General features: G+C 36.0%; 1 protein-coding gene across 12 annotated transcripts in view; it reads left to right on the plus strand.

Annotated features, from left to right (window-relative positions):
• The window catches only part of GPHN (gephyrin), a 540,339-nt gene that overhangs the window by 318,155 nt on the left and 206,531 nt on the right, over positions 1-15,653 (plus strand). For 8 of the 12 annotated variants that reach the window (XM_069487828.1, XM_069487899.1, XM_069487849.1 and 5 more), the window contains one exon: positions 6,426-6,698. In XM_069487828.1, the coding sequence (XP_069343929.1) occupies positions 6,426-6,698 (273 nt within the window). Of the gene's footprint in view, positions 1-6,425; positions 6,699-8,016; positions 8,125-15,653 lie in introns of all 12 variants that reach the window. The other 4 variants (XM_069487867.1, XM_069487811.1, XM_069487819.1 and 1 more) reach the window with 1 other exon arrangement.

Genomic DNA, 15,653 nt, shown 5'->3' on the forward strand with positions numbered 1-15,653 from the left:
GTTGAGATTATCATATGGTTTTTGTCTTTAATTCTGTTTATGTGGCGGATCATGTTTATTGATTTGCATATGTTGAACCATTCTTGCTTTCTTGGAATAAACCCACTTGATTGTGGTGTGTTAACTTTTTGATGTGCTGTTTGATTCAGTTTGCTAGTATTTTGTTCAGGATTTTTGCATGTATGTTCATCAAGAATATTGATCTGTAGTTTTCTCTTTTCCTTGTGTCTTTTGCCTGGCTTTGGTATCAGAGTGATACTGGCTGTGTGGAATGAATTAGGGAGGATTCCTTCCTCCTCACATTTTTACAAATAGTTTCAGAAGGATGGGTACCAGTTCTTTGTACATCTGGTAGAATTCAGCTGTGAATCCATCTGGTCCTGTGCTTTTTTTAGTAGGGAGATTATTTTTATTACTGATTCAATCTCACTATTCGTTATTATTGGTCTGTCCAGGATTTATGTCTCTTTGTGGTTCAATCTTAGGAGGTTGTATGTTTCCAGGAATTTATCCATTTTCTCTAGGTTTTTTAGTTTGTGAGCATAGAATTGTTCATAGTAGTCTCTGATGATCTTTCATATTATTGTGGAATCAGTTGTAATGTCTCTTTTTTCATTGCTGATTGTGTTTATTTGAATCTTCTGTCTCTCTTTTTTCTTTTTTGTGAGTCTAGCTAGTGGTTTATCAATTTTGTTTATCTTTTCAAAGAACTAACTTCTTGTTTCATTGATCCTTTGTATCATTTTTTGTTTTGTTTGTTTTGTTTTATTTTGGTTTAATTTTTTGGTCTCAATTTCATTTAGTTCAGCTCTGATCTTTGTTATTTCTTTTCTTCTGCCAGCTTTGGATTTGGTTTGTTCTTGGTTTTCTAGTTCCTTGAGGTATTATATTACATTGTTAATTTGTGATCTTTCTATTTTTTGATGTAAGCATTTAATGCTATAAATTCTGTCTTAGCTCAGCTTTCACTGTATCCCAGAGGTTTTGTATGCTGTGTTTCCCCTTTTATCATTTCAAAATTTTTTTGATTTCCTTCTTAGTTTCATCATTTACCCAAAGATCATTCTGGAGCCGGTTGTTTAATTTCCACATATTTGTATAGTTTCAAAAGTTCCTGTTGGAATTGATTTCTAGTTTTATTTCACTGTAATCTGAAAAGATACTGGATATGATTTCAATTTTCTAAAATTTATTGAGACTTGTTTATGGCCTAACATATGTTCTGTCTTGGAGAATGTTCTTTGTGCTGATGAGAAGAACATAAATTCTGCAGTCGTTGAGTAGAATGTTCTGTAAATGTCTGTTAAGTCCATTTGGTCTAAAGTCCAATTTAAGTCCAGTGTTTCTTTGTTGATTTTCTGTCTTGATAATCTGTCTACTGCTGTCAGTAAGGTGTTAAACTTACCCACTATTTTCGTATTGTTGTCTATCTCTTTTTTGAGGTCTACTAATATTTGTTTTATAAATCCTGGTGATTTAGTGTTCAGTGCATATATATTTAGGACTGTTACATCTTCTTGTTTAATTGATCTGTTTATCATTGCATAATAACCTTCTTTGTCTTTTTTTTACTATTGTTGATTTAAAGTCTATTGTGTCTGACATAAATATAGCATCCTCTGCTGGCTTTTGGTTTCCATTTGTGTTGAATTTTTTTCCTCCCCTTTACCTTCAATTTATAAGTGTCTTTAATAGTAAGGTGGGTTTCTTGTAGCCAGCATATTATTGTGCCATGCTTATTTTTTTAACCATTCCTTCAATCTGTTTCTCTTAAGTGAGGCATTTAATACATTTATATTCAAGATTATTATTGACATGTGAGGTTTTGTTCCTGCCATAATGTTAATTGTTATCTAGTTGCTTTGCAGCCTCATTTGTACAATTGTTTTATAAGACTTGTGTACTTTAATGTATTTTAATAATGGTGAGTATTGACCTTTCATTTCCGTGTTTAGAATAACCTTTAGCATTTTCTTTTAGGCTGGCCAGTCTAGTGGTGACCAATTCCCTCAGCATTTGCTTGTCTTTGAAAGATTTTATATCTTCTTTACTTATGAAGCTTATTCTAGCTAAATACAAAATTTGGTGTTGACAGTTTTTGTCTTTAAGAATTCTGAAAATAAGACCCCAGTCTCTTCTGGCTTGTAAGGTTTCTACTGAGAAGTCCACTGTCAGTCTGATGGGATTTCTTTATAGGTGACTAGATGCTTTTCTCTCACTGATTTTAGGATTTTTTGCTTCCTGTTGACTTTAGAGAGTCTAATGACTATATGTCTTGATGAAGTCCTTCTTGCAGTGTATTTCCATGAAGTTCTCTGAGCCTATTTTATCAGGATGACTAAATCTCTGGAAGACTAGGGAAGTTTTTTATTTTTCTTTTTAAATATTTCCTCAAATAGATTTTTCAAACTTTTTGCTTTTTTCCCCTCCTCTGGTAATACCTATGATTCATAGATTTGGACATTTTACCTAATCCCCTGCTTCTCAGAGGCTTTGTTCATTTTTTAATTCTTTTTTCTATACTTTTATCTGACTAGATTAATTCTAAAGACCTGTCCTGAAGTTATGAGATTCTTTCTTCTGTTTGGTGTAGTCTATTGTTGAAGCTTTCAATTGTATTTTGTAGTTTCATCAATAAATTTTTCATTTCCAGTAGTTGTTTGATGCGTATATATATCTTTAGTGATTTTCTCATTCACACCCTGAATTGGGCTCCTAATTCCCTTGTATTGGTTTTCAGATTTCTCTTGGATCTCATTGAGCTTCTTTAAAATCAGTATTATGAATTCTTTATCTGGCATTTCAAATGTTTCGACTTTGTTAGGATCCGTTGCTAGAGAGTTACTGTGATCCTTTAGAGGTGTCTTAACACTCTGTTTTTTCATACTTCCAGATTTGTTACACTGGTTCCTTCTCATCTGGAGAAACTCTCTCTTCTTATTATTTTTGAACTTACTTCCCTTTTGATGGTATTTTTTTTTTTTTTCTGTTAAGGATGTGACTATAATGTATATTATGTAGAGTCATTTGGCTTTGCTTGTAGGTGCTTTCAGTGGCAAAGACTCTGTATGAATTCCTTGGTTATAGATAGTTATAGCCTTAGTGTGGTGGCTTTCTTAAATGATGGATGTAGTAGCAATGTATTGGGTGTATGAGCAGGCTTACAGCCTCCTGATGGGCCAGCAGAGGACTCAAGAAGCTTATCTCATTTCTAACCTCTGGGCATTTGTGTTAGATTTTATATTGGTTTGTGCAGTTCGACCTCCAGGCCAGGATGGCACTTGCAAGTAAGAGCCAGCTGTGGCAGTAGCAGTCAGGTTTATGCTATATCTTTGTTTACCAGGAGAGGCTCTCAGTTGCTACAGGCAATGGGCTGGTCTGTGGAATGCACAGTTGCCTGAGCTCCTTTCATAGCCCTGGAGGAGGTGATGAAGCTAGTCAGAGCTGGACAAGGGTGATGGAGGAGCTCCTGGTGAAATGGGCTGCAGTCACTGTGGGAGTTTGGGGGGCTGTCCTAGTACTACAGCCTCAGCAGGCAGGAATGCAATTCATTTCCTTGTTGCACACTCCCCCATCCCAGCACTCATGAAGCTCAATTTAGTCAGACACTGCTATTGATCTCTAGTCTGCAATGTAGCCAAGAGTTGTGAAAGATGCATGCCCCACAGATCACTGCCAAATGTTTGCGCTGCAAAGCCTCTTCCCTCCCTGGATCTCCTGCTCTCTGCTGCAGGGACATTGCCACTCTGTGTAGAAATGGGGAAGGGTTCCACCTTTCATGCTAGCCTGTCTTGGTGACTATACTGCTAGTGGGGACTCAGTCACCCCTAACAGTCCCAGAAAGGCCATGCTTTGGTGCATCTGTACTAACATCCAATGAAAGCAGCTACAGCTGTGTCTGCAGCAGTGGAAAGAAGAGATGGGGAAGACCCCCCTCTTTACACCTGCGCCTGAGCATCAAAGCAGCTCAGCCAGTGGAAAGGCTGTGGGAGGAGTGTAATTCCATCCCACTGGCTGAGCTGCTTTGATGCTCAGGCCCAGGTGTAAAGCCCAGCCTTTGTGTCTCTGCTGAAAGTGCTGCTGCCACTCCACACCCACAAGCAAGGAGCCCTCAGACTGAGGAAAATGTGTACTCTGCTTTCCTTTGTTTCCAGGGTGGCTCCCTTGGAATGCTGCACTTTTCCTTTCCTTAGGAGCAGCATTCCCAGAGGTCTAGACCGCTGGAACTCTGCAACTTTCCCGGGTATAGCAATCCCTGCATGGCTGCCATCTTCCAAGTGGGCACTAGGGAATGTCAGTGAGGGCTCCTGTGATGTGAAAAAATAAGGGCTGAGTCTCCCTAACACCTGCAACCTCAATATGGTGACCTGCCATCACCACTTAAGTCTGGGGGGAAGGCAAGCGATCCAGTGCAACTTCAGAACCTGGTACAATGCCCTGTAGATGACCCCAAATCACCTTCCACACCAGTGTTTGGTTTTGTAAGGGTAGAGCATCTCTCCAACAGTTCATATGCTGGCAGTCCACCACAGATTCAAGAGGAGCCAAAACACCCCCACCTATCCTTTCTGTGCAATACCAAGTCCCTTGGGGTTCCTACCTCATCTCTGCCAGCCTCTGGCTTTCTTCTTTTTCTGTGCCGTAGCTTTTTCCCCTGAGTTCTTGGCTATGCTCCAGCGTTCTCTCCTTGGTATTCTCTTTAAGTTATGATTATTCACTTATAACTTTGGTTCTTCTTTTTGAGGAGAACTGGCATCCAGCATTTCTAGTCAGCCATTTTGAAGCCTAGCCCCCTTGTTTCTTAATATTTTACATTTCTTTTTGCATCCAGTGAGACTACTCCTTGGGATTTGTTTCCATTAACCGACAGCAGTACAGTAGCAATTCCATACTGTGGTTGACCCTGTGTTTATCCAGGGATCAAAGGTTCATCATTCCTTACCCTCTCCCCAAGATATGTGATTCAGTGAGTCAGGATCTTTCTAGTGAATCCCACTTCTGACACCAACTGTAAAGAATTTTAGCCAAGTGCACAAAATAGCTATATGCAAATTTGGAGTACTCCACAAGACTTCTCTCACTTCTAACATTAGTTGTAAATTCAGGGGAGTCTGTTTTAGGAATCCTCATTTTAGTAATTCACTAGGACTCACAGAACTCCTACAAAGCTGTTATATTCACAGTTACTGTTTACTACAAGGAAAGAATACAGATTAATGTCAGCCAAGGGAACAAGTACATAGGGCAAAATCTAAGAGAGGTACCAAACAAGGAAATTCTGTTGCCCTCTCTCTTTGGAGTCGTGGATGTGTTACCCTCCTGGCATTGATGTGTGACCATACACATGAAGTGTGACCAGCGGGGGATGCTCACCTGAGCCTGTGATGTCCAGAGCTTTTATTGGGACCCAATCACATACTGCCAGTGTGGCTGACCTATAGTCCAGCCCTTTCTGGAGGTGAAGCTAATGCCTTTACAGTCAAGTTCCTTACAGAGACAAAACTGATACAATGTTACCCAAAGCCATATAAATACATCACATTGTTAGACTTCCTGGTGGCCAGAGTTCCCAGGCACATTAGACATTCCTATTATGCATGACATTCTAACGGCCTAGAGATCACCTCCCAGAAGCCAAGGGTAATGGCTAGACTTCTCTTTCGTCAACATTAAATTATTTACTGTACAATCTTGAAACACTAAGCTTATTAAGCCATACAAAGAAAGATCAAAAGATTAGATATCTTCTCAGGTATTCTCGTAACCCTCTACAAATGTTAAAGATACTTCTTTACATCTTAGCTTTTAAGATATTACTTTAAATGTAAATGAGAAAAACCCCCAACTTTTCCATAAACATATCTGGCCCTGTGTTCTGGCTTTTAAGTTCTTGCCTATTCTCTTTTGGTAATACATTACAGGTAATAATGAGCACCTCCACAGCAGATTATTAATATATTGACTTTTATGCAATGCTCTTTACAAGCTGAATTCTATTTTTTACGTACTGTACAATGTTGCCTAGCTATATTTTATGATGGTAGTCTGAACAAAATATCTGGTCCTCATGTGGGTTCTTAGTTCTAGTGCCCTGCTCTAACTGAAAAAGTAAAAACTCTTTCCTACTTTTCCTACCTTTCTCATAATGCATCTTTAAACTCCAAAGTTGTGTAGAAATTTTACATTAAAAAAATGCATTGTTTGTGTTTATAGCACTGTAGTTCCTTTTCTTATGGAGAATACTGTAATATACGCCTTGCTTACTTCATATTTCCCACTATAAAGATAATGCTTTAACTATGATTTATTCTTGAGATTGATGGGGGAAATACAGATCCAAAATCACAACTCAATTTGATTGCCACCATTTTATATGACTAGAAAAGTGCTTCATCTTAATTTCTTTTTCTTCCTCTTATGTACAGGAATGCTTTCAGTTCATACTGCCAGCTCTACCTCATGCCATTGACCTTTTACGTGATGCCATTGTAAAAGTAAAGGAGGTGCATGATGAACTTGAAGATTTGCCTTCCCCTCCACCTCCTCTTTCCCCTCCTCCCACAACCAGCCCCCATAAACAGACAGAAGACAAAGGGGTTCAATGTGAGGAAGAGGAAGAAGAGAAGAAAGACAGTGGTGTTGCTTCAACAGAAGATAGTTCCTCATCACATATAACTGCAGCAGCCATTGCTGCCAAGGTAAGCCTGCTGAGAGAGACTCAGAGATCTAAAGGACCCACAGGTAAATGTACTGATTTCATCTCCCTTTCCATCCCATCCCTCCATAAATGTAATCCCTCTTCATGACATCCTAAAAAAGAACAGAGATGTCTATGATACTCCACCATTATGTTTCATTCTTGATGTAGATTTCTTGAAGGCATTGAAGTTTTTTTGAGCTCTCAGGCATTAAGGATACACTGTTACCTACTGAAATAATAGTGGCAATGATAAACATTATGACATTTAAGAACTCTTTGGAGATGTCATTTTTGTGGAAATATTAAATACACAATGTATAATCAAAACTTCACAAATTTTTAAAGGAATAGCAAACTGAAGATATAAGACCTTCTTAGATAATTCAAGAAATGAGTTTGGAAAGATTAATAAAGATTTTCGAAAAGAGAAGGCTTTTCAGCAGTTGTTGAATTTTCCTTAACTAAGCACTTATTCAAATATTACTTAACACAAATTATTCTAGTGGTATAGAGAGGAAATGAATATATCTGTATTTTTAATTTAATAAAGTAATAATTATTAATAGTACAATACCAAAACCATTACAAATTCTCTTTGGGCAATTCTGGGAGTAAATGTAGTACCATGAGGTACTTGAGTAAATTTAGTCATCTTAAAGTCATAGAACATAGTTTACATTATTATCCATACCTAGTAAAATCCACCTAGTATGCTTTAATATCTTCAGAAAGTAGCATATCATTTTTAGGAATGATGATTGTTCATTGATATTATAAAGATTGAAAATTTAATTGCTACAAGAAGTAATTTAGAGTTTTATGAATCATCTAGATATTTTGGCTATGAGCATAGTGAGTTTTTTTTTTTCCTAACATATTGATCAGAAATTATTTTGAAGTGTTCATTCAGGCAACCGGTAGGTAGTTCCTTCACTGATGATCGGATGATTCTGTCTCCAGATCCATTCAGTGGTCATTAAGTACTTACTTAAAGCTATTAAGTATTTAAGTAGTGTGTGATTTTTTTAATGGAATTAATTAGTGAAATAGGGGCATTTAAAAATTATTATATGTCCTTTCTCTTTTACTCTTAATTAAAAGAGTAAGAAGTACCATCAATTTCAGTCTTAAGAAAAAAGCCTATAGCTTTTAAAATCTAAACTGATTTTAGTCTAAAATCAGATAAAATCTAGACATTTGGAAAATTTTGACATTTCATTTTTCCATTTGTTTTCACTTTCCTTTTAATCATTTTGCTTGTATAGTTTCATGTTTTCCTGTCACTATATTCATAGTTGCTATGTGTTGTGCATTAGAAGCATCCATTCTACACCAGTCCTGCTGTTATCATGGCACACGGTGAGCAGCCCATCCCTGGCCTCATCAATTATTCCCATCATTCAACATGCAGTACAGATGAACGGGTAAGACAAGAGGCTTTTGCATTAATGATCTTGCAAACATACATCCTACTTTTTCTCCTTGGAGATAGGCTATAACATATCATAGAATATGTGTTGCTCTGTTCTGATAGATCTTCATCAATGCTTTCTTATAGAAGTATAAGTGCCACTGATTTTATTCCATCAAGGAATTTAATAGAGTTTCTCCTGTGCCTAAGATACTCTGCTATCATTAAGATTCCATAGTTTGTGTCAATGAAGTTTTATCCCATGACTTCAAAGAAATTTATTGCTCAGAACTTATTTTTGTTTTAGCAATTTAATCAGGTATCTTTAAATAAATTGCTGGGCTTAATTAAAATAACCCCATTAGAAGATCACTTTGAGTTGTAAAATCTACACAGATTGGTCAAGCCGATATTTGATCTCTGTTAACCTTGCTTTTTTTCCCCCATAATTTTGCATCTCATTTTCTTTTTATTCATTGTGTTCTCATTACAACCATTTGTAGAGTTGAGTCTTGATACCAATTTTGTGGTTCCTAATCTTCAGAGACAACTTTTAAGGATACATATTAGTTCAGCCACTGGCTGAATGATAGTTTGCAAACATTGCCGGATTGGAAAAGATTAAACTGATAAGTATAACTCATAATTTACACTTAGCAATGATAATTTGGACTATGGCTGCCAAAAAAAAAAAAAAATCACTCTGAATCCCCATTGTAGATAAGAAATGAGAGGGGGGAGAAATAAATAATAAAGTGAAATGTGGCTTTAAATACTTAAGAATAAGAAAAAAAAAAACAACAATATAGCATCAGCAGCCTCTTGGGAGATATACTACCAGATGAAGACTTTAACCCTATATTCAAAGCCATACCTGGTTGAAAATAAACTTGGGTTAGTCAAAGGCCTAGTAGAAAATTTAAATCTTAGTAAAATTATTAGTGAATATAAGTTGATGACTAGTATTTGAATTTTCCACATATAGCTTTGTTTTATTAATTATGAATATTCCAAAATGTACCAAACTTGAAGCTTGTCTGTCTTTCGTATTCTCATCTCATAAAGCAACCACAATAACTATAATAATCATTCTGGTTTTTAAACTAAAGTAACTGGAAGTTTCCATATTCATAACCAAGATTTTAAGTTATCATACTCTGAATTTTAGAGTATTACACTGAAAATTATTTGAGTGACTCTTCAGTTCTCCCAAGGATTGTGTATAACTAATACCATTCTATTAATGGATTTATAGGAGAAAATTAATTATTAGGGCTTAATTCTTTGGAGAAACTAGTTGAGAATAGTTATAAAACTCTTATAACTGGATGTTCTCATATAGCATCACGCAGGACTTTTTCATTTATTAGCTACTTATTAACTAGTATTGGTCTTTTTGACAGGTATTCAGTTTTGTGATTAGACTCAGATTTTTATGATTCCTTTGACAAATTACAATCAGAGTGATATATCAAAGAGTATAATGGTCTTATTCTTCAGACTTGGCAATCATAGAAAGGAATGAAAAGGAAGAAATAGATAACAGAAAAGAATGAAAAGGAAGGCCTTTAATATTCTTGATGCTTCTAAATAATCTACTTTAACTTTGAATGCTTATCTGTCACTAACTTTATTAATGAGCCCCACTGGCTCTGAATGACCTGGTTTGTTGTCAGTATGCCGGGAGATCTCTGCATGAGAACAGTCATTTGGAAATGTCTATATATACTATTTGGCTGGTTTTTATAAACTTTACCAATGTAAAATTAAATTTCAAAAGGGAGGACCTGATTGCCTATTTAAAAGAAACATCACAATTTCCTTCAGCTAATCACATTCTGAAGTATGTGAAGCAATGTGGAATAATGTAAAAATCATGCAACTTAAAATCAGAAAACCTGGATATAAGCCCTGACTCCACCACTTAATATTTGGGACAAATTACTTAATATTTAAGCTTCAGTTTCTTATCCGTAAAATGAAAATAATAATAATTGCCTTGTATCTCACAAGAAATTATTATTTGTAGCAAACAGATGACATATATAGAGAAAATTTTGTAAACTTTGTAAATTCAGAGTTGAATATTTACAGAATTCTTTCTAGGTACCAAACAGTATGCTTGGTGCTCAGAATACAAATATGAATAGATTGTTCCAGCCCATGCAATGTTCACAATCTCGCTAGAGAGTTGCTTTTTTTGTTACTTCTTTACTTTCCTAACTCAATTATCTACTTCTTATAATCAGGAAAGTGAAACCTGATCAGTATACTAACGGTTCTGATTACTATTATATTTATTGCCAAACTGATTAACTTCCTGTTTCAGGAAAAAAAGAGACTTGAGAAATGCCTCTTGTAATGGACATTTATTAGTTGCCTCTTCAGCAGACATTTCCCATTCCTTTTTCCTAACAGTATACCACATTTCCTAATCATGTAGTTTGGGTAGAAATGACTAAGCCACCAGGGTAGGTTGACTTCATACTGTATAATCAGCGTTATTTTTTTTCACTAGGCACAGGTATTATTAATAGTTCAAGGGGCACATAACTCAAGCCAGTCAGAGCCAGTGGTTTTCTTCTCTTAGGTTTTATTTGAACTACTGGAGACAGAGATTCTCTGTTTCTTACTGGATATTAAAGATGAAATATACAACCCCAAGTGTTTGTTGCCATCCTGGATCCATGAAGGGAATATCTGCCATAATGGAACCAATAGTAAAGAGGAAACCCTGAGAAACAGAAGATATAAAAAGAGATACTGGGTCCTAGTAACATTGTTTGAACCACTCACTCAAACCCCTCTTTAACTATGTGTACTTCTTGACTTTTCAGTTACATGAGCCGATAAATTACCTTTTCTAAAAAGCTAATCAGAGATAGAGATGGGTATACTGTTTTCTATAACCAAAAGCATCTTAACTAATAACCTCAATATATACTGTCTCTTTAGAAAGAGATGAAAAGTCTTCCTAATAATGACTAAAATATATCAAATAGGGATCCCTGAAGTTTTATATTTGGGTGAGAAACCTGATTCAAGAGGATAGAAGGTTGGAAAATGTGACATAAAGGAGGAGATCAAAAATAAATCCTGCCCCTCTGTGTTTACAAATAGATATGAAGGGCCGGGCGCGGTGGCTCACGCCTGTAATCCTAGCACTCTGGGAGGCCGAGGCGGGTGGATTGCTCAAGGTCAGGAGTTCGAGACCAGCCTGAGCGAGACCCCGTCTCTACTAAAAATAGAAAGACATTATATGGACACCTAAAAATCTATATAGAAAAAATTAGCCGGGCATAGTGGCGCATGCCTGTAGTCCCAGCTACTCGGGAGGCTGAGGCAGTAGGATCGCTTAAGCCCAGGAGTTTGAGGTTGCTGTGAGCTAAGCTGACGCCACGGCACTCACTCTAGCCTGGGCAACAAAGTGAGACTCTGTCTCAACAAAAAAAAAAAAAAAAAAAACAAATAGATATGAAGGTCTTTTCAGGGAGACTAGATTCAAATCTGAAAATGACAACTTGTGCTTTACAGTCTCAAGGCAACTGTTAGGTTCAAAAATCAAAGTCATAATGGGAGGCAAAGAAGGAATTTAAGACAAAAAGGGAATATACCCTTAGAGATACATAATATCAAATTTCATCTCACTGACAGAAATTAAATCTTCTGGAGAAATCCAAAACAATAATGATGTTCCCTAAGCTGCATTAGATGAAAGAAAATCTACTGCATGCTGTGGGAAGAAGAGTTGGTGATTTACTATTCGTAAACTATATGGAGAAAACAGTATGTCAAATCCACATAGGCAGTTAGGAAAAATCTGTCTTCCTAGAGCATTTATTTGGAACTTGAGAAAGAAAATGCTAAGATTGAGCAACCTACCACTCCTATATATTTGCCTGGAAATTAAAGATACTGTTACAAATAACCAGAGACACATTACAAAATTTTGGTCATAAAATTGAAGAATGTACAAGCACATATAAATGGTTTTATTATTTCATTTTATCCATGAGGATTTGGGCATATTAAATATTAATAATAATATGTACTGAGTACCACTCTTCTAAACATTTTACATTGGAGATGAAAGTAGTTAAGAACATAGAACTACCCAGTGGCTGAACTGGTATTCAAGTCCAGGCAGTCTGGTTCAAAGATGGGCACTCTTGACTACTCTACTACAAGAATAGCAGTACAAAGAAAAAGCAAAAGGGTAAAGTTCTGGGAGGTGACTAGCTAATTACAAACTCTCCTTAAAAATGAGAATTGGGATTTTGGGACCTTGGTCTGAAATACATAAATGATAAGATGCATTGCAGAACCTAAGAACTGTAAACAATAGAATGTGTTTACTCTGAAAGTTTACTGACCCAAGCAAAAGAACTTTAGGCTGTAAGCAGCTGTGGAGTAAGGAAAATATTTAGATAAATCAATAAAATGCTTTGAAGAACATGGTATGATATATGTTAAAGGATAATTTTTTAAATCATAACACTTATATAAATATAAAATAAATCTGTGTCAAAGATTTTATTTAATTAATGAGAGAACTAGTAAGCTTTTATGCCAGTTCAAACAAGAATTCAAAGGACATAGGCATATCAACAGTCATGAAGACTGAAATGAATTTATAAATAGATACAAAGCTTGGTCAGTATACACAGGACAATAATCAGTTGTTCCCGCTCAAGGCAAAAATGTATTTGTGTTTCTGTGGGTAAGAATTATTATTTGCATTATTATCAGTTTTCTACAACTTACAATCTTGTAAAATAGTGAAAGACAATGAAAAGTACAGATAATCCAGAAGAGTATACAAGTCAAGACATTCTAGTAATCATTGTGATCTCAAAGATATTTTTTTTTTCTAAGAGACACAGTCTTACTCTGTCACCCAGTTTGGACTGCAGTGGTGCAATCATAGCTCACTGCAACCTTGCACTCCTGGGCTCAAGTGATCCTCCTGCCTCAGTCTCCCAAATAGCTGGGATTACAGGTGTGCATCACCACACCCAGTTAATTTTTCTTATTTTGTATAGACAAAGGGTCTACTGTGTTGCCCAGGTTGGTGTTGAACTCCTGGCCTCAAGCAGTCCTCCCGCTTCGGCTTCCCAAAATGCTGGGATTATAGACGTGAGCCACCATGCCTGGCCCTCATGTTTTATCACAAAGATATGGCTGGTGTCATTAGATTTGGCTTGATTATTTACATAGGTGCAGCAAGAATGTTATTTAACCAGTTAGCCTCCTTGAATTTGTTTTATAAATACTGAGGCCACAAAATTAACTTCTGTCTGGAATTTTTCAGAGGGAATCTCGGATGCTACTTTTAAATGTCTCCATTTTTATCTCCCAAGATTAGGAAAGTAAGCCCAAGAAACGTCACCATATTTCACTACCCATCATTTGGGGTAAGTTCTTCTCTTCTCCAGGTCACCAAAACTTTATTACCACGTGTAAGGCTGAGACCCTCTACTCCAGGTACCAGGTTCATTTTCCTAGGAGGGCTTTTTAGGTATTGGCTTCAGCAGTACAGCCAATATTTGTTCTTCAAAGATGTAGTCATATCTGATTAGATGAACACCATTCTTAAATGTACACTGCAGATAAGACCTTAGTTGCACAATTTGTACAATTACATCCTGTTAAAAAGGAAGACATATTCTTATTTATGCAAATAACTATATTGTCAAGAAAAATTAGGAAACTTTGTAAGTTTCTGAAGTCTGAGAAAGTCAGTGAGAATCAAGTATCATTTTAAAATATTTTATTTTAGTCTAAGAAATCAGGGTCTACTAAATTGTATGGGTTATACATAGCTTTAAAAAAAAGAAAAAGAAAGAGAGCTTCCTCCTATATCCAGAAAATAAAACATTTACAACAGCCAACATCAATAATATTCTAAACAAATAGCCAGGAAAAGAAACTTCCTTCTGTGTATATTTTTCAGTCCTATGTTTATTCCTATAGTTAATATAAGTCCTATGTAATTAATTCTCATTCAATGGGGCTTTGGCTTAGCAGTCTGCTTTTATGAAGCTTTCTGCTTCTGAACTAAAAAGAATTTTGGAAATCCTAGCTCAGTCCACTGTTAATGGTCGAAAAGTTGTCTAAGCATTGTCATTTCAGAAGTATGGCCATGAGTGTCTATTCTTTGAAGTGTCAGTAGTTTGAAGTTTCGAGTAGTGTTCTTTCCATGAGGCTTTTGAGACTATCTTTCTTTGTTGAATACAAAAACTCTGGACTGTAGCTTATAGCTTAACCTAGAAGCAAGCATCAGAATCTATCTGTAGATGACAGTGACTTAATAGCTTTGGTTATTAAGTGTAACCAAGGACATCAAAATGGAAGAGAGTAAAATTCTCTATTGGTGGATAGAACATAACTATTTCAAAAGAATTTTGATCAGTATCTCCCCGTAGAGTTAAAACATTATGGACAAAACTCTCACATATATATTCAAATGATTTTTGATAAGGGCAGCAAGACCATTTATTGGGGAATGGACAGTCTTTTCAACAAAGGATGCTGACAAAACTGGATATTCGCATGCAAAAGAATTGAGTTTACCATTATCTAACACCATATACACAAATTAACTCATACTCAAGAGGCTGATGCAGGAGGACTGCTTGAGCCTGGGAGTTAAAGGCTACAGCAAGCTATGATCCTGCCACTGCACTCCAGCCTGGGCAACAAAGTGAGACCTTGTCTCTAATACATACTCACATACTTACATAAGTATGTATGTACATACACACATATATACTCAAAATACATCAAAGACCTAAATGTAAGACCTAAAATAATACAACTCTTAAAATGAAACAGATGGCAAAATCTTCATGACATTGGATTTGGCAATTATTTCTTGGCTGTGACACCAAAGGCAACCAAAGAAAAAATAGACAAATTAGACTGCATGAAAATTTAAAAACTTTGTACATCAAAAGATTCTTTCAACAGAACATAAAGTCAACCCACTGGATGGGAGAAAACATTTGCAAGTCACTTAACTGATAAGGGATTAATATCCAGAATATACAGAGAACTCCTAAAACTCAACAGAAAAACAAACAACCTGATTCAAAAATGAACAAAGTACTTGAATAGACATTTCTCAAAGAAGCCTTATGGTTAACAGGCATATGAAAAGATGCTCGATGTCACTAATCATCAGGGAAATATAAAACAAAACCACAGTGGGCTATCACACCCATTAGGATGGTCACTATCAAAAGAACAGAAAATAATAAGTGTTGGTGAGAGTGTGGGAAAATTAGAACTCATGCATTGTTGGTGGGAATATAAAATGGTATAGCCACTGTAGAAAACAGTATGGTGATTCTTCACAAAATTCAAAATAGAATTACTATATGCTCCAACAATTCCACTTCTGAGTATATACCCAAAAGAATTGAAAGCAGGGTCTCAAGGAGATACTTGTACACCCATGCTCATAGCAGCATTATTCACAATAGTTAAAATGTGGAAGCAATCCAAGTATTCACTGAGAGATGAATGGACAAGTAAATGTGG

This window comes from Eulemur rufifrons, chromosome 2 (assembly GCF_041146395.1).
Source record: "Eulemur rufifrons isolate Redbay chromosome 2, OSU_ERuf_1, whole genome shotgun sequence".
Classification (NCBI taxonomy): Eukaryota; Metazoa; Chordata; class Mammalia; order Primates; family Lemuridae; genus Eulemur; species Eulemur rufifrons.